Below are 25,312 nucleotides of genomic sequence, written 5' to 3' on the forward strand. Positions count from 1 at the left end.
CCACCAGGGTTATCTGTTACCTTGGAGGCACCAAGTAAGTTTGGGGTATATTACCATCTCTCTTCTTTATCTAAATAAATTATGACTTGTGAAATATTATTATTATTTTATTTATTGGCTGTAACCATTCCAATAAAATCCCTCCATCCCCCTCCCCCCCCAATTGAGAGTGGATGGTCCATGGGATTGGTAAGGGGCAACAGAACATTTTCACCTCTAGGTTGCCCTTGCCAAGCTAGCTCATGTTTGTAGCGATGGAAAGTTTTTTCCGTCTGATGGCTGTTGGCGCACTCAGGGGCTTTTGCATCAGTGATCCCCATCCATATTGCCATGGTACCCCTGGAAATTGGCAGAGTGGAATACCACAGGGAGGTTAAGTGTTTTTGTTTTGTTTTTTTATTGTCTAGTGTGATCACTGCTGCACCATTAGGAGCCTTTTAGAATAGGGATGTGAAGTGTGTTACTATTGGGACCACGCATGCCACCTTTCTCATGTGTAGAAAAGGGCTCGGCAAGAGTGGCCTCTCTGTAAGCACCCCAGGCCACATCCTCCTAATTGGTGTTTGCATCACAGGGCAATGTGCACTGCTTTGAGTTTCCATTTCCATGCATGTCAACCACAGAATGGGCAAGTCACTATGCTCTCTGGCTATTAAAGCTGGAAGTGCTTACATATCCTTATTAGGCTCCCTTATAACTGAGATGCGAGCCATCATATATATATATATATATATATATACACAGACCTGCTGAGTTTCTCCATGACACAAGAAAGTAAGGCTGAGTTTGAAAAAAAGACATTGCTACCTTTTTCACACGTTGATAAAACAAGAGGTGCCATATCCATTGGTTTTCCCTCCCCTGCCCAGGAACGGTTCACAGCCCCTGCCATTCTTTCAGAACTGGGTGTTCATTTATTCTAATAAATAACAAAAGGGGAACTTTCCAAATTAGCTGAATTTTTTAGGGATGGGAACATGTGTGCAAATGTGCGTTTGCCAGAAAAAGGGAGTGTGCTTTGGGGGAATTTGATTCACCATTGAGATTTCCCAAATTGCCCCATTCACACACATACCCTCTTCCATAGCTGGGGTGACCTAGGCTGCGGACTCCACTTATGAAGGGAGAGGAAAAAAAGAAAGAACAAGAAAATAGAGAAATGGAAGAGAAGAATGCTTCCAACTAATTGCATTGTACTGTGAGAACAGAGGAAAAGACTGAGTTTTTCCAGTCCTCATTAAACATAACCCCTTAAAAGACACAGATTGAAGGCAATGGTTCTCCAGAGACAAGTACCTTACCTGCTGTGCTCAGGATAAGGATAAAGAAAATAGATTCTGCCTTGGTCTATAGAAATCCTTCTCAGGGCCTACTACCATCTGTGACCCCACAGGGTTAAAGGGTGTTATGCCTTTCATATGCCAACCTCTCCCTTCCAGAGATTTGTCTCCAAGGGAAAGATATTCATTGAATGAATGTGATGCTATTAAGCAGGGCTTTTGATCCTAATGGATACAACACTCCTTTATTATATGAGTCAAGCACTGGAGCCAATCATGAATGAATAAACATAAAGTATTTCTTTAAGGAAAGAAACATGAATGGCATTGCTGGTATAATTTATTCAGATTCACTTGACTACAATCATTCAATTTCTACAGCTAGGTCCTGTTGACACAGACTTTACATATAGAAATGTCCCTATGCACTGATTTGAGACCTAGCAAAGTGGATTGTCCAGAAACAACTACTGTTTGTCCCTAGTTTAGAAGCTAAAGGGGTGTAGGAATTGTGTTTCCAGATCATTTTAATTACAGAGATTCACACACCACACACACTTTCACATCTGCCATTCTTTCTTTTTTCAGATTAATGGATGATTTCTAATATATTTTACAGAAAAAATACCCCCCCTTTTTTTAACCTAGAGTATGATTTGTTTCTTTGTAATTTAGAATTAAACAATAGCCAGTAATTATGCTTTAATATTTTTATATACCCATTGGTCATCAGGCTAAGGTATGCATCCCTTTCCTATTTTACAAGAACTGGAATCTGGGTTTTGTACCAAGAGTAAGATAATTTGTGGGGGATAATACCACAAAACACATATTATTACCTTATGGGAAGTAAACGGCCCCTCACTGAACTTTAGTCTAGATGGTGTGGAAAGATCCACTAAGTTAAGTCAGTACTATTTCCTAGTATTCAAGGGTTATAGACCTTGGTAAGCAAAGCTGAAGTCTAGTTTGTGGGAGTTTGTGCTACCTCTGTCTCTTTTAAATCAGTTTATAATGAGAACATTGATACAAATCACTCACTTTCTTATATGATTTGGAGAAGACCCTCTAAAGATTAGTACTGCATTCTTTTTCTGATCTTATTCCTAAAAGAACATTTTTAATTTACAAAGAAAAACAAAACTTTCTCTCTTCAGAGGTACATCAAGCTCCAGGATGCAAGATTTATTGGGTCTTCTTTATCACAGTATTATTATTTTCAACAGAAAATACTGACAGATAAAAATGTTCTATATCACCTTCTCATGATTGTAAAATGGGGTGATTCTGTGGCAGATATTGTGCAAAAAATACATTTTATTTTCTCCGAAGAAACACAAACTGAGCGGGGAAAAGAGCTCTGTCTGCCTTACAGCTGGGCGGGTTCTTAAACTCACCAATCAGAGACGAGCTCGTCTCTATAAATACAAGCCATCTAGTGTAGTGAGGCGTGTGTAGAGCGTTTGTAAATCGACGGTGTGACCATGTCTGAAACCGCGCCCGCTGTTGCAGTGACAGCAGCTGCGGCTGCAGCTCCTCTTCCAGCTTCGAAAGCTCCAGCTAAAAAACCGAAGAAGGCGGCAGGAGGACTCAAAGCTCGCAAGGCCGCGGGTCCCAGCGTGACCGAGCTGATCACCAAGGCGGTGTCCGTTTCCAAGGAGCGCAAAGGGGTCTCGCTAGCCGCTCTTAAGAAGGTGCTGGCCGCCGGAGGGTACGATGTGGAGAAGAACAACAGCCGCATCAAGCTGGGGCTTAAGAGTCTGGTGAACAAGGGCATCTTAGTTCATACTAAGGGCGTCGGTGCCTCGGGCTCCTTTAAGCTCGGTAAAAAGTCGGGTGAGACCAAGGAAAAGGCGCCCAAGAAGAAGCCAGTGACAAAGCCTAAGAAACCAGCTGCTAAGAAACCCGCCAGCGCCGCCAAGAAACCCAAAAAGGCTGCGGCCGTGAAAAAGAGCCCGAAAAAAGCGAAGAAACCAGCTGCAGCAGCCAAGAAAACGGTCAAGAGCCCGAAAAAGGTGAAATCTGCCGCCAAGCCTAAGAAGGCAGCCAAGAGCCCCGCTAAGGCCAAAGCTGTGAAGCCCAAGGCGGCCAAGCCCAAGCCGACGAAACCCAAAACAGTGAAGGCTAAGAGGGGCGCGCCTAAGAAGAAGTGAAATGGCGTGAGATCTTTACCATAAAAAACCCAACGGCTCTTTTAAGAGCCACCCATTCTTTCCCAAAAGGAGCTGAAACTCTAGATTCACTTATGTCATGGTGCCTTTTCAGTGAAAGGCAGATATTCCCATTTCGCTTAGCCACATGAGAATCACAGTAAAGAAAAGGCAAATAAAATACGTTTGTGCATCATTCAGAAGGAACATGAAAGAGCCTCTGGAGATAGTAGAAAGAAAGACTGTGTACCTTTCTTACTGTAATTTTACCACTCCTGCTAGAAATCAATCGGGGGGCGTATTTCAAATCTATTGGCAGGAGTTTGTTTATGGAAAGATATTTACGATCATTACTCCTGTGTCAGCTTCAGTCTCTGTCGGAGGGGGAGGGATAGAGAACAGGGTGTGATCGGAAACGGCGATTTAGAAACAAAAGTTCATTTTCTGCCCTCTTTGAGAGTGGATTTAAACCAGTTGTAGTTTAAAAATCCCACTCTGTGCAAGGATTGGCCAGTAACAACTATTTTTTTCTTAAGGGGGATTCAGTGTCATATAGACTCTCCTTCGCGCATTCGGGGTGGGCGATCTTGAGAAAACGACAAATTATCTCCCAGGGATTTTTATTTGGTTTCCGGTCAGATTAATCGGCTGTTTTATATATTTTACATATTGTTTCGTTCGTAACTGCAAAAATAACCTGGAAAGGAAGATGTGTGTAGAATTTATCATTTTGTTAATTTAATACAACTCTCTCGTAAATACCCTAATGCACTTTCTAAAGGGTGCCGTTAATGATTGTTGCGAAAGAACAGAAAGGGATGGATACGTTATTTTGCATTAGCATATTTTCACTACACTCAGAGAAGGGACACAAGAAGCGAGACCTGTTCTTAAACCTCACTTTACTTCCTTAATTTCCCTGGCCGGACATCGTTGTGCTCTAACACACAACTTAATAAAAGAACAGCGAAGAAATGACACTCTCTGGCCCACGGTCCTACCACTTCTCTTTAGAGAGTTAAATGATTTATGATAGGTTGAAAAGTTATTGCCTGAACAGCCAATGGTAATGCGTATCTAACTCTGACCAATAGACAGGTAAAATGTGCCGGAGGGGACGGCTCTTGATTCTCAGATCCAATAAGAAAGAGGAAAGGGAAACTCCTAATTTGCATAAGGCTTCTATAAATAGAGGGGCGGCCGCCATTTTTTCTATACTTCTTGTTTCTACGTATACAGGAGCAGCGGATTAGTGTTCGTCAAGTTTTTTAAGACAGAATATTTTTTATTAAGATGCCGGAGCCAGCAAAATCTGCTCCCGCTCCCAAGAAGGGCTCTAAAAAAGCTGTGACCAAAACTCAGAAGAAGGGCGATAAGAAGCGCAGAAAGACTAGGAAGGAGAGTTATTCCATCTACGTGTACAAAGTGTTGAAGCAAGTTCACCCGGACACCGGCATTTCCTCTAAGGCGATGGGGATCATGAACTCTTTTGTAAACGACATCTTCGAGCGCATTGCGGGGGAAGCGTCTCGCCTGGCTCATTACAACAAGCGTTCAACCATCACTTCCAGGGAGATCCAGACCGCTGTGCGCCTGCTTCTGCCGGGGGAACTGGCCAAACACGCCGTGTCTGAGGGCACCAAGGCCGTCACCAAGTACACCAGCTCCAAGTAAATGGTTTGTTGTGAGATTACCTACACTTTTAACCCAAAGGCTCTTTTAAGAGCCATCCACTTTCTCATCCAAAGAGCTCTGATATCACTAATTGCTGTTGCTTGTGTTTTTCAAGCTCTAACAAAGCTTATTTTAAAAAAATATTAACGTGCTTTAGTCTCAGGTGACTTATGAAAGTTATTTTTTCATGGCATATGCTCACTATATCGTGGGGAGACTGATTTCGCTCTAGTAAATATGGCATTAAGTCAATTTAAACTATATCAGGTTTTAGAACGTTAATGCAAAATGTCGTTGTCTCTCGTTCTTCTCTTCTGCCGCTCCCAACCAATAGTTCGGTGAGGTGTCACCCCCAAGAAATATAAAATATGGCTAAACTGTTTGATCCGGTAAATAAAAATTGAAATTTGATCAGATTAAACTGTTAAATTCTCTATTTAACTGAATTTGACTAAAAATTTTTGGCTCCATTAATATCATTCTTATCTGCTTATTCAAAATGTATCAATCATATCTGCCTGAAGGATAGTTGGTTGCCTCATGGTTTCTCTAATTCTTTAAGTTCCTGTAGCTAAAACTCGATGCTTCCCCTCTCCCTCTCTAGTTTATCTGAATAATCTTGCTATTTGGGACTGTTAATAGAAGAACATTAATAAATATTTAAAAGATAACAAATGTTCAAAGGTATGGGGGTGTTACAGCTCCTTTCAGTGTGAATGTAGTGGCTTTTAAAAGAGCCTTTGGCTCGTTTGGAAGTTGCAGAAGATGGCTGAGCTGAGCAGCCTGTAAACCTCTCACCACGGATGCGCGCGTAACTGGATGTCCTTGGGCAGGATGGTGACTCTTGGCGTGAATAGCACACAAGTTAAAAGAAAAGGAGGACTTGTGGCATCTTAGAGACCAACGAATTTATTTGAGCATAAGCTTTCCTGAGCTACACCTCACTTCATCGGATGCATGCAGTGGAAAATACAGTTAAAGTTAATACCTTCAAAGAGCCCCACCAAATAGGCTTCGCTGGCCTCCTATAGGGCCATAACGGCCGAGCTCTGGAAGCACAGATCGAAAGCGGTCGCCACAAGCTGGCTGGTTCCCTGAAATTCAGGCACCCGGAACCACCCCAGTGCCGCGTTCGTCTGCTGCCCCCGCCACTCGGTCTACAAAACCGCCTTCCCTTTTCTGCCACCTCGGTGCATATTTATTTCTTCTATTATATCAGAGGCTCCGTGTCTCGCTATTTTTCTTTCAAAACGACCAGTTCATTAAACAATGTCATTCCTGCTCTCTCTCTTACAGCTGAACACCCATCACGCACATCAATCCCCAAAGCTAAGGGGCGGGGATAATAGTTAACCCACAGAATGGGATGAAACGTCTCTCGATCCTCGTATTTTGTGTTTTAATTTGCGGTTATTTAGAGGTTGGCACAACTACCCTTCAGTAATTCTCTCCTCTGTGACTATGGGGTACTGCACCCTCCTGAGGGATCTCTTTAATTTCCTTCAGTCCTGCCTTAAACAGATGAAAGACTGGAGGAGTTTTTAAATAGTTATTTGCAAAAGTGAAATGATAGAATTTCTCTGTCTACAGTTTCATCCTGATACATCTTCGAGCAAAAGAATCTAGCTGGTTTAATACGCGGCGTTAAGGAGAATAGGACACAAGAATGCCGCTTTCTTTGTCTCCCACCTTCCTTCCCTCCTCTGAAAAAGATCGCATTTGTGTTTCGTTTCCAATTAGATTAGCTTGAATTTTACAAAGGAATTGTTCAAACCTTATTTATCATTCACATACCGCATCCCAAAGTAACCCATTGGCGGCTTGTTTACAGGTTACTTTTAGCCAGACTGAGAATAAAGGTTTCCACGTGATAAATCTGGTTAAAAGTAAACTAAGAAATCCTTTGACTACCCCCAGCTCCCTACAGAAGTCGATGTAGTTGAGTATTTTTAAAGGGGAAATATCACTGTTTTTCGAATTGCAAAGGGTTTTTATATGAAATATTTCTAGAGTTTGTCAAATAATCACCCCAAAGTGGGAAAGGGACTTGAAGCTAAAGCTTTAAATAGCAACTTTGTATTTGGCTCGAGTTTTCTTTAGAAGTTAATAGGGAATAAGTGCATTTACTGAAAAGACAAGAGAACCCTACTCCTATTAAATTAAAAAGCAGTTTACCTACAGTGGTGTACCACCGCGGAACACCACTTACATTATAAAAAGAAAAAAAGAGTACTTGTGGCATCTTAGAGACTTACTTATAGGTGTGCTACAACTCCTTCAAGTGTAACTTTAGTGGCTCTTAAAAGAGCCTTTGGGTCATTTGGAAGAGGGCTGAGTAGCCTTTAAGCTCTCTCGCCGCGGATACGCCGGGCTAACTGGATGTCCTTAGGCATAATGGTGACTCTCTTGGCGTGAATAGCACACAGGTTGGTGTCCTCAAAAAGCCCCACCAAGTAGGCTTCGCTGGCCTCCTGCAGGGCCATAACGGCCGAGCTCTGGAAGCGCAAGTCGGTCTTGAAGTCCTGGGCGATTTCACGCACCAGGCGCTGGAAGGGCAGCTTGCGGATGAGCAGCTCAGTGGATTTCTGGTAGCGGCGGATCTCTCGCAGGGCCACGGTGCCGGGTCGGTAACGATGAGGCTTCTTCACTCCCCCAGTTGCAGGCGCGCTCTTCCGAGCAGCTTTAGTAGCCAGCTGCTTACGGGGAGCTTTGCCACCGGTGGATTTACGGGCGGTCTGCTTGGTCCTGGCCATTGCAAGAAACACAAGGCGTTATTACCTCTGAAAGAAAACGGAAAAAGAGAAGCGTTTGTTGTGGCACTAGCTGTATTTATAGGCAAACTCTCTTTCTTGATTGGCTGATGGTTACGAGCCATATGTCATTGGGTAATTTGAAAATTTGAAAAGCCCGCTCTGTACTCTTGAAATAGGACCCTTCCCGCCTCACCACTATCCCAAAGCTTACGGCTTTCCCAATGTGGCTGCACCACAGCTCATTTCCCTGAAATCCGCGATTCCTGGACCGCCTAGCACCGAACATTTGTGCGGTTTCCTCTCTCGGAAACAGACTCCACCTTTCCTTCGCTACTACCTCAGTTTCTTGTTCTTTTATACCGGAGGCTCCATGTCTCACTACTTCTCTTTCAAAATTAGCCAGTTTATGAATGTCATTCCCGCTCCTTATTTCTCTTACAGTTGAACACCCATCTCTGGAGACAGAGAAGGGTAATAACTAAACCCTAGTTTATTTATTGTTTTATTGAAACACAATAAAATCCCCCCGTTTTCATTGTGTTTCATGTTTCAGTTTGTGGTTATTTGGAGGGTTGGATGATCCTTCAATTCTAACCCCGCTTTGAGACTGAGACCTTTAGTCCTTTCGTCCTCCCTGAAACCTTAATTAAACACGGGAGACTGAAGGAATTTTTAAACAGTAATCACTTGCGTTGCAATACTTACCTAGTAAAAGGATTAAGTTTCTATTTTACAGTCTAATCTGTTTCTGTTCACAATAATCTACTTGGTTTAATAAATGTCAGAGTAGCAGTCCTATTAGTCTGTATCCGCAAAAAGAAAAGGAGGACTTGTGGCACCTTAGAGACTAACAAATCAGTGGAAAAATTGGACACAAATCATTAGATACTCGCCCTCCCCCCCCCCCCCCAACAATTTTATACTAAAGGAGTATTCAAACTCCCACCTCCGACCCGCAGGGGTAGAGATTGTTTAAGTAGGTTATGAATAGTCCCTAGGAGGACATACAGGGGAGGGTTATCACTAACTTATCTGTTAACAGAGTGGACTTTTCAAACTAATAAGTGTGTCAAATCAGGGGCCCACTAGCCAGATAGAAAAGGTATTTTGGTCTCTAACTCATCCCCAGTCTCTCCATTTCCCTTACTCACGGGTTCCCCCTGTCCCCCTTTGGAGGCAGAAGCTGCTGTGAGAGGAATAGTTTTAACTAAGCTTTCTAGCCTGGACGGGAAAGTCCTCGGGTATCCCTTCCTAGGAGATATAGCTTGCCGTCCCTCTGCAGCTGCTGCAAGCCGGCTGCCCAAACAGTAGCTCTGAGAGCACCAAGGCCATCTCCCTGAAAAGGGTCTTTTTCTCTAGACAGTATTCAGAACCACCTACCCCTTATTAAAATCACTTTAATACTTTTATTTAAATCTATTCTCTGAATATGGTACAAATTAAAAATTAAGTACCACATACAACAGGAAAGAACTGAGTTAGACTTTTTGTGAGTTTTCTCCTGAGACCTCTTATAGGTATCAGCTAGCATTCAATTTTTTGTTTCATATATATATATATGGAACTAGAGAGCAGACAGCTGCTTTCATACAACGTTTCTCATAGATCAATGGCTGTGAACAGATTGCTGGTAAAGATTAAGAAATTGGGAATTATCACATAATAATAAACGATTTGATGTGTAAGGTAAAAGTCTTTCCCCACACGTTTGAAGGAAGTTACTAAAAGTAACAGTTCTTATTGTGAAAGTCTAGGGAGGCTTTGAAAAGGGCCTTTGTATTGTTGATGTTTTGGTCTGACTGGGAGAAGGAAAAAGTAAAGCATGCTTAATGAAGATAACAGATCAGAATCTTCAAGTTTCTTCAGCATTCTCTTCGAGATACGTTTTATACCCCTACAGCGATCCAAGCTTTGAAATACCGTGGACGTTATGGAGAAGCACTTTCTGATAGCCCTCCCCCTACCGTTTACCGAGTGCAGTTTAGATTATAGTTTGTGCAATGAAACATCACCTGAGGCTGAGATCCGTGAGGACGACCTGATTGAAAACTGTCAAGAAAAACATGGGCGGGGTCTAGTCTCTGTTATCCTCCCCCACTAGCCTCTGTCTTCGTGATGCTTGAGTTAGAAGAAAAGTGGCGGCTTATTAGCCCGGCCCTTGCGCTTGCCATTGTCTGAGCATTATTCCATTTAGACTCCGCAATATATATATATATATATATATATATATATAATTTTCAAACTTTGGCAAATTATCAAATCCTACCTCTACGAATTATTAATTCAAAGGAATCCCTGATTTTCTGGCAATACCTGGCGTCTCTGTTAATTGTTTAAATAAGAGCAGCTGTCAAATGGCATTTTTCATTTGCCATTACCTTATTTTGCCTTCTGGAGGATCTTCTGGTAAAACTGCTTCACTTTTGTGCCTATTTTGGTTTTAAACTGCTCCTTTGGTTTTTATGGATTTGCAGTCTGCAGTAAAATCTGACCAATCAGGTTTCGGGACACATCACCTTTCTTCAGCTCCCCAGCATTCGTCGCCATTTCTCCAAGTGTGCGAAGGGAGAACTAATGTGATCAGTGCATTTACTGTATTTCATCCAAAGATAGAGCAGGGCCCTCTTGTATTATCGGATACCGTATTATTTTCTTTCGTTCATTACGTCCGTATGTTCCTTTTCCAATATTATTATTCCCTTTGCTGTACCGTACTGTAAGTAGTCTGACTACTGATTGAATGGCTGTACAAATAATCAAGCAGAAACCCAGAGTCCTTTTCCAGGACAGATAAAGGAATTCATTTATATAACTGATAAATAGAAAGAATTATTTTGTGTGGGAAAGGCTTGGAAATTGCTTAAAAAAATAACTTTTTTGCTGTCACGTGTGTATATCAAATTGTAATACACCTTAATGCTAACTCTGCTACTAAAACACAATTTAACTATGCGTCTGCTGATCTTTAGAAAGCATGGATTAAAATGATCACTAAGGGTTCTAGGACACTGAAGAAAATAAAACACTCCTTTTCGAGCTTCAGAATTTTAAAATACTGTTACATTGCTGTATTTACTATTAACAACAAAAACATACAATAGCAATACAATAATAAATATTCTTTCTTCATCTCTGTAGCTTTTACATTAAGATTACTTGTATTTTGAATAACAGATTATTTCCTCCCCCCCGCGGAGCAAAAAGCTAGAACTTTCTGATAGAAACTCAACTTTCCCCATAATACAAGGTACCGGACAGATAGCAAGTGACAAATCCAGCTGTAAATATGTCTAAAATATGACATGTCTCTTAAGATAATAAATGAAAACAGTATGTTACACACTGCCAAAATACAGTCTTGATATAACATTTGAACTGAACAAGGAAAAATAAAAAGCCTATTGGAAATATTTTTATTTGTTACACGCTCTTCGGACCTCCCTCTGAACACAATTATTCATTTCTCACAGGCTTTCATCACCATAGTATCATAATGCTCACCAAATATTAATTAATCTTAGAGAATTCCCCTGTGAGTTGAGGTGACATGATTAATCCAATTTCTCTGATGAGGAGCCAAATAACACGGAGATTAAAGAAAAAACATCCATGGATTTTGGGTGCCTGATTCCAGATGGCTAGGGCCTGATTTTTCAGAGTACTTAGCATAATATATACAACCAGAACTTCCATTTTGCTCAGATGTAGCTATGAGCTCTCATCACTTCTTCAAATCAGACAAAAGGGCTCAAGTAAGGCACAGAAAAAATAAGGAACACACAATTCATGACCACCGCTAAAAAGTGTGGTTTAAGTGACTTGCCCTGCATCACATAGGAACTCTATGAGAGAGTCCAGGATAGAATCCACTTCTCCAGGGCAGCATTCAACTGTCATAACCATGAGGGCTTCTCTTCTCTTCCTGTAATCCCATGCCTTATTGACTACACACCTTCACGTGATGCAGTTCACTGACTACCCTGACCCGTGTTCGCCAGAGACCATGGCACACCTCTACTTAGGGTGTGTCAGGTTGAAGCCCTCTTCCAGCTCCTCCAGAACCTCTTACTGAGATTTTGGCTGCACTTTTCTCCACACCTCCCGATTCTGGCACACCTCATCCGTGGCCCTGCAAGGTCATGGGACCTCCTTACCAACCTTCTCCTGGTGCTGGCCAAGATGGCCATGCATCATACCAAGAGGAGGAAGCTGCATGGGGGAGGAAGGGGTGTTCTGCGACTGGGGAGGCCTATGTCCGTTCCCTTGTCTACTCATGATGCTGGACAGAGTTTCTCTGTGCCATGTCTGTTGAGTTGAGGTTTACTGCGGGACGCTCATTAGGACCATCTCATCACAGTTGCTTCCAGCACTGGACAATACAGTTTCAACCACCTTTTGTTACACAAACTTATTTAGAACTTTTTGGTAGCTTTTCTTATACATTGGTATTAGTCTCTCTTATCCATGTTAACTCTCCTCCCCTGTCAAGACAGGTTTAGTGTTAGTTCAAACTGATCTTTTCTAGCTTTTTAGTTACTTTATCTTTTCTTGTTCCCACAATTTAAATATGATGACTTTGCAATTTCTTACACATGCTCAGTCCTACTTATGCTTACGTAGTTGAACATTATCAGAACAGACTCTTTAAAATCCACAGCAGGCTTCTGTCAGGCCTAAATATACCTTCACTCCCAACAGTGTCTACTGACTCCCTGAACACCTTTGAGGAGCAGTGGGCGCTGTCAGGAACTTTCTGCTTGGTGTCCCCCACCATATTCCTGATTATTACCTTATGACCTGAGCTCCCAATCCTGTTTTTTCATTAGTTGTCCCAATAAATCAATTGAAACCTAGTTTTAATGGCCCCTCCCTTTTCTGAGGGGGAGGGCATTTAGTTTTGGGCAGACCCACCCACACCAGTACTTTACTTTCAAACAGTGCATGCCTTCCAACTGGAGTCATTCACTATCTCCTCTGACACCGATTCCTTCTGCGACAAGCGGGCTACACTGGCACACATTTATATACGGGGCATCAGGTTTCAGCTCCTTTCCCAGCTCCTCCAGAATCTCTTATTGAGATTCTGGCTGCACTTTTCCCCATGCCTCCTGGTCTGTGAACACCCTGCCTATGGCCTCGCACTCATAGGTCCTCCCCATAAACCTCCTCCTGGCAATGGCCAAGATGGCCATCCATCCCTCCAGGAGGAGGAAGCTGAATGGGGGTACTCTGCAACTGCCAGGCCTGTTTCCTGTCCCTTGTCTGCTCGTGTCTCTGGGATGAATTCCTCTGGGTGGTGTCCACTGACTTTGTAGACTCCTTTGAATAGTAGTGGGGGTTGTCGGGGTTCCTCTGCTTGGTACCCTTTGCGGATCCCTGATTTTCAACCTTTGATCTTACTCAAAATCCTGATTTCTCCTTTTTGTCCCCCATAATCATTTGCAGCCTGGGCTTAGTGGTTCCCCCTGGCTTCTTAGTTGAGGGGTAGGCACTTCAGTTATGGGAAGGTCTAGATTATCCTGTACTAGTACTTCAGATAGTATACACTGTTGAGCTGCCTAGAGTAGCTCAGGCGCATGAGTGCCAACCTCAGGGCAGACTGTCACGGAACAAGGCAAGAACCACAAACTAGTTGTATGTTCTATAATTACATTTCACCAACTAAGTAACCAGTGTGAGCTCCTAAAACACTATAGCAAGCCTCCGAAAGCAAACCTGCCTTTGTGCCAGATGGTGTCTTACACCAAAAATCACCACAATATTCAGGTTACTCCCAGTCCCAAAGAACTTGTACTTCACACTTGGTGATGCTTCTATCCTGACCGTGCCAGTTTATAGTTTTAGAGCAAACACTTTTATAGTTACAAAGCAAACACTTAAATATTATCTTATAGCATCGGATAAAGATATTATAAGTGAGATTAAGACATGCAGCAACTTACAAGCATTTCATAAAGTCCAAATACTAAACACACCTGTATAAAATCTAACACCTATTTTAACTATACTAACACACAGGTGATCCAGCTTGCTGTCCAGCTATGCATTTGTCAGTGTTCAGTGAGACCCGGGGCCTTGGCAATCTTCCAACTTCTTCAAGAAATGATGAAGAGGTTCTGTGGACAACAGCCTCCTTCACCACTGATTTATTCCATGAACCACTATCCATCCTGGAGCTGAATGAGGCAGCTGTTCTGTGCAGAAAATAGTATGTGATGGTTACTTTAAAAGCCACAGATTTTGTGTAGACAGAGCATGGGGTGCATTGGGTACTGCTGACCATGTGCAGTGAAAGCAGTGAATGACAGATATTCAGGAAAAAAACTATCAATCAATTACCTTCTCCTGGGGCATAGGCAGGTCACAATGGATTTTTCCTGAGGATTTTACCCCATTACACACTGAACTATTTATACCTTTCCACATTATCTGACTATCCAATCAACATTAAGCCTTGTGTCTTACATAACCCATACAATATGCATATGCAAGCTTCATTTTATGTAACTTTAGCTGTCCATGCTATTTTTATGTCATCATACCTCTTTTCTAATTGGTTTTTGTACTTCAATCATACCACTTTATGTAGAATTTTTCCCTAATACAGGGACTTCTTGTCAGTAGCTTTTATGTATCTTACTGCACTGGTTAACTTTCTCTTATCTGTGCCTAGGCTTGTCAGAATTCCATTTTTATTTTTTTCCAATTGTAATGATTAATGTTGATCTTGATTTTTTTAAGATGCTTTTGTTTGTATTGATTTTTATTTCTACTGTTGTTGGAAATTAAGTGGGTAGTAGGGTTGGGCTAGAGTTAGGGCAGCACCGATAGCAGGTCTTCAGAGGGTTTCCTGCACATCCGAGGGGTCCAAGACATTAGGGTACAAGGGGTGGGGGAGATTGCGGTCCTGGCCCTGCAGAGCAGAGACCCCCGGCTGGAACTGCAAGGAAAGTGTTGAATCCCCAGCTGTGGGGTGTTGCTGAAGAGTACCTGCTCAGGGATGACTCTTACGTGTTTGTCTGGTGTGTGAGGGAGCAGGCCCATGGTAGCGGAGTTGTAGAAGCCTCCCTGCATAGACACCGGGCCAGTGACACCTGATTCCTGCAGGCACAAGGTATAAGGAAGGCAGTGGTCCTGGAGGTGCAAAGCAGAGACTCAGCGAGGACTGCCAGGAGGAGGAGAACAAGTCCACACTACAGGAGAGGTCACCTCATTGGTGAATGGCTCCTGCCTCGAGACTGGGCGGCCTAACTCTGTGTTAACTTATTTATTTATTTATTTATTTTTGCTATTTAATTTGTAAGCCATTCCTCATGTCCACTTAATATAGGGTATCCCTCACTGAAATATACTTACAATATATCCTCAGTGGCTACTGACAACTCCAAAGGGTTAGTTAATTGTGCACCATAATTCTGTATGTCCTGGTTTTCAGAGCCTGGCAGCTCAGTGGCTTTGTTTTGTAAAGGCATGAGACACTGTCGGGCACTCTGAACACTGTGTGAACAAAGATTTGGACAGTGAATAACCATGTGGCAAGTTATTGTAACCTGAATGGTAAACTGCAACGATGCCTTAGCAACTGAATTCCAGTGAATGTTCATCTTTTTGGGGAGTGTCCAGTAAGATTGTGTGATGTGTCTGTGTGTGGCCTTCCAGAAACTAAACTGCAAGCATAAGGGACAGAAGCTTCTTTTCCCCTAATTTCTGATACCTCTGTGTTTTTGCATATGTGAATCTTGAAATTAAAATATCTGAAAAAGTAAAGAACATGTCATGCTCTCTCCGTTCCCCTGTCCCCCAAAAAACAACATTAAAAAGCCTTAATAAAGTGGTGTAAAAACCCGTAATAATTAAAATATCAATTAAAAGTGACAAAACATGAACAAACAAAACCAACCAACCGTCCCCACCCCACACCTCTTGCCTGGGAGACAAGGGGTTAGTGGACATGGATATATGCAGGTTGATGAGCTGTTCTTGTGTGTGGAGAGGAGATGGCATGAGGGTAACTGACTTTAGGGCTTCCCTGGGCATTTAGAGGTGCCCCACAAGGATGTGCCCAAGATAAAAGTGATGCCAGTGCCTCTGCATCAAACGGTCAACATTTAAAAGGATTCCCCAGCTCTAGGGCCGGGGCCCAGTGGGGCGCTTTTGGCAGTAGTAGTATGGGGAGTCTTAGAGCACTGATATCTTGGTGCAAAGGCATTCAGTCCTCCTGCTGGCTGCCGGGGAGGGAACGTTTCTTATTCTATGCCATGGGCTTGGCTACGCTACAGTTTTGTCGGCGAAAGGCAACTTTTTTCAACAAAACAGCAGAGGTGTGCACGGTACAATGCTCCTCCTTCTGACAAAACTTTCCTGCTTCGCTGACAAAATAAAACCACCTCGACAAGATGCGTAGAGCTTTATGTAGCAAAGTTAGATCGACAAAGCATCAGTGTCGCTGTAACTGGCCTCCAGGAGGTATCCCAGTCCACAATGCCCACTGTGACCGCTCTGCTCACTGTTTTGAACTCCACTGCCCTGCACCCAGCTACACAGGCGTGCACCCCTTCCCTTTCAAAGCCTCAGGAAGTTTTGAAACTGCTCAGCATGGACAGCTTGCATAGCTACTGCCCAGCTGAGCATGGCGGCTCCTTGGCAGCAAATGCACTTCTGCCTGGACTACAGGGAGCAGGTGGGTCTCCTTGGTCTGTGGGGAGAACTCAGAGGGAACCATGGAATCAAAACATTAATGCGGAATCCTGCTCTCTCCAGCTCTAGGACCACAGTGGCAGGCAGGGTGGGCCGCTTACCTGCGAGGAGGGAGAGGAAGAGACTTGTGCTGTGCAGAGCCAGGGAGTGAGTAGGGGGCTGATGTTGGGGTGCTCCCCTCCCCCTGCTGGTGTACTTTTCTCCGCTGAGCTGAGATGGAGGGACAGGGGGACACCAGCTGTCTGTGCACCAGCTTCTGCCTCAGGATTGTTTACTTCCAGCTGCTGTCTGAACTTAGAGATAACTTGCCCACACAGTCACTCTCCCCTAACACAAACACATACTCCCTCCTCCCCTCCACAACAGAGTCTCTCACACTCCCCCAACACACTGTGGGCTTCTTGTGTTAGTGTTCAGCAATGTCAGTTTGGTCATATTACTAAGTGCTACTTTAAAAAAATGATTTAAAATGTGTTACTTTTCAGGCACACACAGCAATCATTATAAGGTTCGTAGCACGGTGCAGACAAACAATGCCAGGCTCAGCACATTATAGCAACACACATTATTGTGGCTCAGTGTTATCATGCTCCTTCAAGGTATCCCCAGCTGAATAGCTTCCCGTTGGGCTCCTCTTGTAGCCTTGTGTTCATAATGCACCACACAATACTGAAGAGCAGTGCAGGATCCATGCTTTCTGACAGAGATGACTGGATTGCAGGTTACCAAAGCAGTTGGCAAGCAGTTGGCAATCTAGTAGGATGCCCATGGAATGATGGGACTTAGAAATCTTCATCATATGACACTGTACCTGTCCCCATGAGGTATTGCAAACCCTTCCCAAAGCTACCCACACTGCACTGCTCTCTGTGTCAATGCAAGAGCTGCTATTGTGGATGTGCTCCACTGACACAAGGAGCACAGTGTGGGCATGCAACAGCGGTTTAATTACAGTGGTGGCTGTATGTTGGCATAACTTGCACTGGCAAAACTCTGTAGTGTAGACAAGGCCTTAGTTGGTACAAATCCTAGAGCAATAGGACTGTGGCACTGGTTGGGCACTTTAGGTCCTACTGGATTAAAAATAGTAACAATGTATGGTTGTTGGGGAAGAAGTGGCAGTTGAGCTGGGAAGGGCCAGGTGGGAAGAAGTGCAGCAGAGAGGAAAAACAAACAGCTCTGCTACCCCCATATCCTGCATTCTAGAAAGTTGGAATCTAGAGGAGGGTACACGGTAAATGGTGACAATGTGAAAACGGTGGAGAGGAGGCATTTGAGAGCATGGGAGTGTCTGGATTTGAGCAAAGGGATGTGACATGTGCGGGGACTACATCTGGATAGAGTTCAGGGGAGTGAGTTTAATTGAAATAGGGGGGAGTGGCTTGTGTAGGAGTCTGGTTGGGACACTGGGCTTTCCCCAAGTGCAGGATTGTTCCATGTGGGGTGCTTATGAATGGATAAATGGGTGTGTGGGTGGAGGGAAGAGTGACTGTGTGTACACCTATCATGAAGCAACATGAAATGTACAAGTATTGAATGAAGCAAAGATCATGCTTACCACGGTTCATTAGTCAGTTTTGGAACCAGATAAAATCATTAACAAATTAAAATGCATATTTTCATAATATATTTTGTAATTTGGGGAAGATGAGCTACTTATACCCCGAGGTGAGGACAGACACTCAGACAATTCAAAGTATTTTTAAAACATGACCCTTTAAAGGGTCATACTAAAAGTGCTAACTGACTTCTCTCATTTTATCTTGGGGATTCATTAGGCTATATTGACTATTGTTTCTAATAACTACATGAGGGCATGTCCACAACATAGTGTACAGGGGAAAAACAAAGCAAAAACCACCATTATATTTCATAAATAACCAGTGTTGATTCTGGATAATTAACTTGAAGTGAGCTGTAGCTCACGAAAGCTTATGCTCAGATAAATTGGTTAGTCTCTAAGGTACCACAAGTATTCTTTTTCTTATTACTGTTATTACTTATTACTACGATGTGCCTTAATTTTATTTATCATGGTTTATTATCTTCAGTAGCAAATCAGCTTCTTCCCTGTTGTTTAGGACCTGATTGTGGCTTAGTTTTCACCAGGCTACAACCAAGATTATCATCAACAATCTCTAGCTTGTGTTGTGGAATGGACAGAGTATACAGTTTACTCACTTTTATTGTTATGGATAATTCAGATGTATAATTCAGATCTTTTTGTGAACCTTTAATTGATTAGTTATAACTAGAGCTTATGAGCTCATTTTTGAACTGATGTAAGTCTCTCATTACCTTTTCAAAAAAAAAAAAAAAAAACAAACCCAAAACACTGAATCATGTTCTATTAGTGCTAAAAAACAAATAAAAAAACAAAACAAAACGATCCCTAGGTATAAAGTTTTCATGCAGTTCACAATGCAATACAAATATGAGTAATTCATAGAGCTAACATTAATTGTGTAGTTTACCAAAAGCACTTTTGCATTCTATTAAATGTAAGTGGGAAAAGAAATAATGGATTGAAAGCATTTTGATCTTTAATTAATGTCCTCTATATAACTTCAGGTTTTTACAGCAACAATTTCTGACTAGCAAAATGTTGTCATAAATAATGATGGTGCAAAAAATCCTAATCTTTCTTGCTTTTGAGAATACATACAAAATATTACTCTAACAACTACTTTGCTTTTTTGCATTTAATAAACAAAGTACGCATTGGAATTTAATTAATTCAAATAATAAAATGTCTTTAAAACTTAAAAATAACTTTTTATGTTGTATTGGAATATCTATAAATGTACCCTATGACAATTACATATATAGATTTACTGTGTTTAGGAGGTAAAATACTTGGTTAAGGGAACCAATTCTTCTCTCATATTCAAAATTCAGAGGAAGTCGGTCCCCCCTCTTCAAAATCAATTTGAACTGAAAAAAAAATTGAAATCATTACCTTTCTACCCTGATTTGGAGGAAACCCTTTAAAGACGGATTCCCTTGTCGTTGTAATTTTATTTCCAAGGCTACAGTTTTAATTTATCAGTTCTTCTTTACCTCGTCATTAGTTTATCCAATGGGAAGCCCTACTGAATAAGAATACCCTGCTTCCCCTTCACCCAGTTGTAAAATCAAATGACTCGGTGGCAGTTATTGTGAAAAAGAAAACTTTTTTTTTTTTTTTTTTAACTCTGGGGTGTGGGGGGAACACCACCAACAAAAAAACCCCACAAACCGAAACCCTGAGCGGGCAGAAAAGTCCTTCCCGGTCGGGCTCCTTAATGCACCAATCACAGAATACCTCTGGTGTACGACCAACAGGAGCCAGCTGTGCTCTCTCCCCGTCCCCCGCCTTAAATGAGTTACAGAAAAATTCTGTTAGTACAGTATGTCGGAAACAGCGCTTCTTGCTGCTCCGGCTTTGTCCGATCTTTGAGCTAAAGCCTCCGCTGAAAAGCTGAAGAAGGCGGCAGGAGGCTTCAAAACCCGTAAGTCCTCGGGTCCCAGCTGATCACCAAGGCAGTGTCTGCTTCTAAGGAGCGCAAAGGGCTCTCTTCGGCTGCTCTTAGCTGGCGCGCCAGTGGGTACGATGTGGAGAAAAGCAACAGTGGCATCAAGTGTCTGGTGACCGGGGGCATCTTGGTTCAGACCAAAGCACCCGGGCCTCTCATTTCTTCAAAATCAGCAGGAAGTCGGGAGAGAACAAGGAAAGTATGCCGGTTAGGAGGAGTGGAGGGGACAAAAACAAAAAACAAACCCCACCAAACACACAACCAACCCCAAAACAAACAATGGCAGAGCCTATGAAACCAGCTGTGAAGCTGCCCAAGTCTGAGATTGCGAAAAGGAGCCAGAAAAAATACCAAGAAAGCAGCTAAGAGCCCGGAAAGCATTAAAAACGACCCAGGCCAAGAAGTCAAAGCGTTGAAGCCCAAGGCTGCCAATCGGAAGCTAAGGAAAGATGAAGGCAAAGAAGGCGGCGCCTAGGAAAAAGTGAAATGAAAGAAGGTTCTTGTCATTCAAAGAAACCCAACACCATCCATTCCTGCCCCAAAATTGCTGACGAGGTTCGTTTATTAATAACCTCACGGTACTTTTCATGGAAGGGAGAAATTCCCTTTTCGATCTTGCCCCTTAAAATCACAGGAAAGGGACCAATAAATCATACTTTGGTGGGCTCATTGGGAGTGAACATGAAGCAGCACCCAGGAAAAGGGGTTTATTTGTGTCATTCGCGCCCTAGAGCGGACGCCCTTGCTAGAAAGCAAATAAATGGGAACACTTTTACAAATCGATTGTAAAGCTTTCGTTTTCTTGGGGTTCGTTGTACTAAGAAAATTCAATACTAGGGCTGGAGTCGAGCGTCTATAAATTGTTAGGGGAGTGAGCGACTATAACCACGCTTCTTGTGAGAGGGAAGAGAGGAGTTGTGCGCGCCTGAGAAAATGTAGCTTCGGCCACCAGATGGGGGTAAGGAGAAATTTGGCGATCACCTATAGACAAGAGTCCCTTTTCTAGTCTACTGGTGAGAACAGGGTTAAGTTTGAAAAGCCTGCTCCGCTGTGCAAGGATTGGCTCGTAACAATCCGCACAGCTTGATCTTTTAAGGGGAAAAAGGCATTGTATGAACGCTGCTTTACCACCCTGGTGAGGAAAGAATGTAGAGAAGATTGTACTTAACACCAGACGCCCAACCGAAGTGCTGCTGGTTAATATTTCACAAGAACAGTAAAAGCATAGCTATTTTCTATTAACGTATTGCTTACTACTATGAAAGTGAGTGATAACAGTTCGTTTTTGATTTTTGTGGGTGGCTCTGAAAAGAGCCTTTGGGTTGGTGTGTTTTTGGAGTAAAGATTCCGGTTTCTTGTTCTTCGGGTTTCACTTGCTCTTTGCCTTGTGACTCTCGGTTTTTTTGGGCAGCAGCACGGCCTGGATATTGGGTAGGACACCCCCTTGAGCGATCGTGACTTTCCCCAACAGCTTGTTGAGCTCCTCGTCGTTTCGGATGGCGAGCTGCAGGTGACGGGGGATGATCCTGGTTTTCTTGTTATCCCGCGCCGCGTTGCCAGCCAGCTCCAGAATCTCAGCGGTCAGATACTCCAACACGGCAGCCATATAGACCGGGGCGCCAGCGCCCACCCGCTCCGCATAATTGCCTTTGCGGAGCAGCCGGTGCACACGGCCCACCGGGAACTGCAGACCAGCCCGGGAAGAGCGAGACTTCGCCTTAGCCCGCACCTTACCTCCCTGCTTTCCTCGGCCTGACATGATTGGTGTTCGCGTCAAACAGCGCTTACGCTAACAAAAGTAAAATAGAGATAAGAATGTTCTTGCCACAGCCCACCCTACCCTTATATCCTTTCCATTTGAAGAGGTAAACGCTTTTTGATAGGCTGAAATGGCCTTAATCTCTAAACAGCCAATGGTGACACGGATCTAACTCTGGCCAATAGTGGGATTCGACGCACTGGTGGAGAAGTCTCTTGCGCGTCCACCCAATAGTAAACCATCAAGGAGAGTCGTTATTTGCATAAGGAATACTGCAGTAGCGGAGACAGTTGGTATGTATTCAGGCTGAATAGCAGTAGGTGTGTGAGTGAGGGAAGCACGCAGAATAGCAGTTGTTAAAAATGGCTGAACCATCAAAATCTGCTCCGGCTTCTAAGAAAGAATCTAAGAAAGCTGTAACTAAGGTCCAAAAAAAAAAAAAAAAAAAAAAAAGGGGATAAGAAACCTAGGAAGAGCAGGAAAGAAAATTATTCCATCTATGACAGGTTTCAGAGTAGCAGCCCTGTTAGTCTATATTCGCAAAAGAAAAAGTAGTACTTGTAGACTTTAGAGACTAAGAAATTTATTAGAGCATAAGCTTTCGTGAGCTGCAGCTCACTTCATCGGATGCATTCAGTGGAAAATACAGTGAGGAGATTTATATACACAGAGAACATGAAACAATGGGTGTTATCATTCACACTATAAGGAGAGTGATCACTTAAGATGAGCTAATACCAGCAGGAGAGTGGGGACAGGGGCAGGAAGAAAACCTTTTGTAGTGATAATCAAGGTGGACCATTTCTAGCAGTTGACAAGAACGTCTGGGAGGGTGGGGGAAACATGGGGAAATAGTTTTACTTTGTGTAGGTTTCAGAGTAACAGCCGTATTAGTCTGTATTTGCAAAAAGAAAAGGAGTACTTGTAGCACCTTAGAGACTAACCAATTTATTTGAGCATAAGCTTTCGTGAGCTACAGCTCACTTCATCCGATGAAGTGAGCTGTAGCTCACGAAAGCTTATGCTCAAATAAATTGGTTAGTCTCTAAGGTGCCACAAGTACTCCTTTTCTTTTTACTTTGTGTAATGACCCATCCACTCCCAGTCTCTATTCAAGCCTAAGTTAATTTTATCCAGTTTGCAAATTAATTCCGATTCAGCAGTCTCTCGTTGGAGTCTGTTTTTGAAGTCTTTTTGTTGTAATATTGCGATCTTTAGGTCTGTAATCGAGTGACCAGAGAGATTGAAGTGTTCTCCGACTGGTTTATGAATGTTATAATTCTTGACATCTGATTTGTGTCCATTTATTCTTTTATATAGAGACTGTCCAGTTTGACCAATGTACATGGCAGAGGGGCATTGCTGACATATATCACATTGGTAGATGTGCAGGTGAACGAGCCTCTGATAGTGTGGCTGATGTGATTAGGTCCTATGATGGTGTCCCCTGAATAGATATGTGGACACAGTTGTCAACGGGCTTTGTTGCAAGGATAGGTTCCTGTGTTAGTGGTTCTGTTGTGTGGTATGTGGTTGCTGGAGTCTTACAACTACACTACCCACCTGCTGAAGTGAAGAAACAGATTGACAGAGCCAGAAGAGTACTCAGAAGTCACCTACTACAGGACAGGCCCAACAAAGAAAATAACAGAACGCCACTAGGCATCAGCTTTAGCCCCCAACTAAAACCTCTCCAACGCATCATCAAGGATCTACAACCTGTCTTGCAAAATTTCCAGCCTGCAAGACTTCTGCTGCTGCCTCCAAGGGAACTAGCCAGACAAACTGTGATCAAGGACACCAATCTTTCTCCACTTGGAGGATTTCTTACTGCAGAAAGTGTTCCGAACTACCCACCATGCAGTAAAAGAGCTATAATACTGGACTTTAAATCACTTATTTGCATATATTGCAAATAATAAATCAAGTAACAAATGATTGGAGCCAAATTAAGCTTTTGTGTGTTCTCCTGAGCCCTTACATCAGGGGTGGACAAACTTTTTGGCATGAGGGCCACATCGGGGTTCCGGAAGTGTATGGAATGCTGGGTAGGGAAGGCTGTGCCTCCCCAAAAAGCCTGGCCCCTGCCCCCTATCTGCCCCCTCCCACTTCTTGCCCCCAGACTGCCCCCCTGAGAACCCCCTGTGCTCCTTGTCCCCTGAATGCCCCCCTCTTTGGAGGCCCACCCCTAACCACCCCCACGGGACCCCACCCCCATCCAACCCCTCTGTTCCCCTTCCCCCGACCGTCCCCCCAAAACCACCCCCCCCATCCAACCGCCCCCTGTCCCCTGACCGCCCCAGGAATCCCGTGCCCCTTATCCAACCGCCCCACTCCCCGCCCCCTTACCATGCCTCTCAGAGCTGCAGGAGTGGCAGCCGGTTATAATATGAAAAACCACAGATTTTGTGGGTTCATATGATTGACTACCCTTAAGCCTGCTGTTGTATATTAGTCTTTTCCTGCATTGTGTTAATATGGCTCTAATCTTGCTTTACAGGTGAAGGAATGTAAGAACTAGTTATAAAATCTGTGGAACAGGCAAAATTACTGATAATACTTTTTAATGATTTGCAAGTGTGATGCTCAACTTTAAGCAGAAAGTCCCTGAAATCCCACATTTGAAAAAGTTATATGTGGACATTAAAGTCATGTTGTTCCCCATGCTGTTCCTACTCAAATAAAAATAATGTATATTAATGAATAGTTTAGGATGATCCACATATACTGAATTATAATATTAAAATACAAAGAAAATTGCGGAATGGTAGAAAATAAGGGTTACATTTTGTTAGTTTAAGGCTGAGTAATGTTGATGTTATGCTAATAATTTATAATAATATAGACTGTGAAATGAAAATCAAATTATAAAAATCGGGATAAATGTATAAATGGGTCTGAGTATTGTTACATAACATTGGTTGGAGGAAAGCTAATGAATATGGAAAGATATAAAAAACTGAATGAACAAGTGCCCATATCAGAGAATACCCAATTAAATACCCATCATGAAAAGGAGAAGAGCTTCCTGCTATCCAGGAACTCATTAACTTTGGCCCATAATTGTTCCATATTATCTGTTTATTACTGTGACACCATATGGAATATGGGGGACACTTAAGGATATTATGAATATCAATATTGTAAAATTGTAATGAGTTATGCCAGATAGGCCATGTAAGGTATCTGCAAAAATGTTATAATTTGCCAGATATGATAATCTCATTTATGTGTTTTTATCACCTTTGTATAATGAGTTATAGATATGTATGTATTTGTCTATTTCAAACTTGTGGTATGCTTCTGGGTGACACCCCCAGTAAGTTTGGCATCAGCACTGCCTAGCCTGCTTGATGGCCCACTAAGGACCATCAGCTATACAATTGACCCATTGAGAAAAGGCAGATACACCTTATGACTCAGCAAGGCTTTCAAGCCATGTGCTGGGCAGCTTGTGCTTGAAACAAAGGAAGCACAGGCTTCA

At 42.8% G+C, this 25,312-nt stretch overlaps 4 protein-coding genes and 1 pseudogene across 5 annotated transcripts; 3 read left to right on the top strand and 2 right to left on the bottom strand.

Annotated features, from left to right (window-relative positions):
- Positions 1-2,764: 2,764 nt before the first annotated feature.
- LOC144259405 (histone H1.03-like) lies at positions 2,765-3,770 on the top strand. Its single transcript, XM_077807619.1, has one exon. It carries the CDS (start codon positions 2,765-2,767, stop codon positions 3,431-3,433), a length of 669 nt encoding a protein of 222 aa, XP_077663745.1. The 3' UTR covers positions 3,434-3,770.
- An 894-nt stretch (positions 3,771-4,664) lies between these two features.
- On the top strand, positions 4,665-15,623 carry LOC144272946 (histone H2B 8). 2 transcript variants are annotated; one of them, XM_077831360.1, is made up of 2 exons: positions 4,665-5,107; positions 13,876-15,623. In XM_077831360.1, exon 1 carries the CDS (start codon positions 4,724-4,726, stop codon positions 5,102-5,104), a length of 381 nt encoding a protein of 126 aa, XP_077687486.1. In that variant the 5' UTR covers positions 4,665-4,723; the 3' UTR covers positions 5,105-5,107; positions 13,876-15,623. The 2 variants fall into 2 exon arrangements, with proteins under 2 accessions (XP_077687486.1, XP_077687496.1); XM_077831370.1 differs by having other exon boundaries at positions 4,665-5,100.
- LOC144272930 (histone H3) lies at positions 7,447-7,878 on the bottom strand. Its single transcript, XM_077831334.1, has one exon. It carries the CDS (start codon positions 7,855-7,857, stop codon positions 7,447-7,449), a length of 411 nt encoding a protein of 136 aa, XP_077687460.1. The 5' UTR covers positions 7,858-7,878.
- Positions 15,624-15,742: 119 nt separating the features above from the next.
- On the top strand, positions 15,743-20,939 carry LOC144272925 (histone H1.10-like; annotated as a pseudogene).
- Positions 20,940-21,305: 366 nt separating this feature from the next.
- Positions 21,306-22,176, bottom strand: LOC144259406 (histone H2A.J). Its single transcript, XM_077807620.1, has one exon. It carries the CDS (start codon positions 21,826-21,828, stop codon positions 21,439-21,441), a length of 390 nt encoding a protein of 129 aa, XP_077663746.1. The 5' UTR covers positions 21,829-22,176; the 3' UTR covers positions 21,306-21,438.
- Positions 22,177-25,312: the final 3,136 nt, after the last annotated feature.

The sequence above is a fragment of the Eretmochelys imbricata genome, chromosome 1, assembly GCF_965152235.1.
Source record: "Eretmochelys imbricata isolate rEreImb1 chromosome 1, rEreImb1.hap1, whole genome shotgun sequence".
Taxonomy (NCBI): Eukaryota; Metazoa; Chordata; order Testudines; family Cheloniidae; genus Eretmochelys; species Eretmochelys imbricata.

What these genes read in the sequence shown, in the direction of transcription:
- LOC144259405 (XM_077807619.1), top strand. Translation starts at nt 2,765, where the DNA reads ATGTCTGAAACCGCGCCCGCTGTTGCAGTGACAGCAGCTGCGGCTGCA.
- LOC144272946 (XM_077831360.1), top strand. Translation starts at nt 4,724, where the DNA reads ATGCCGGAGCCAGCAAAATCTGCTCCCGCTCCCAAGAAGGGCTCTAAA.
- LOC144272930 (XM_077831334.1), bottom strand. Translation starts at nt 7,857, where the DNA reads ATGGCCAGGACCAAGCAGACCGCCCGTAAATCCACCGGTGGCAAAGCT.
- LOC144259406 (XM_077807620.1), bottom strand. Translation starts at nt 21,828, where the DNA reads ATGTCAGGCCGAGGAAAGCAGGGAGGTAAGGTGCGGGCTAAGGCGAAG.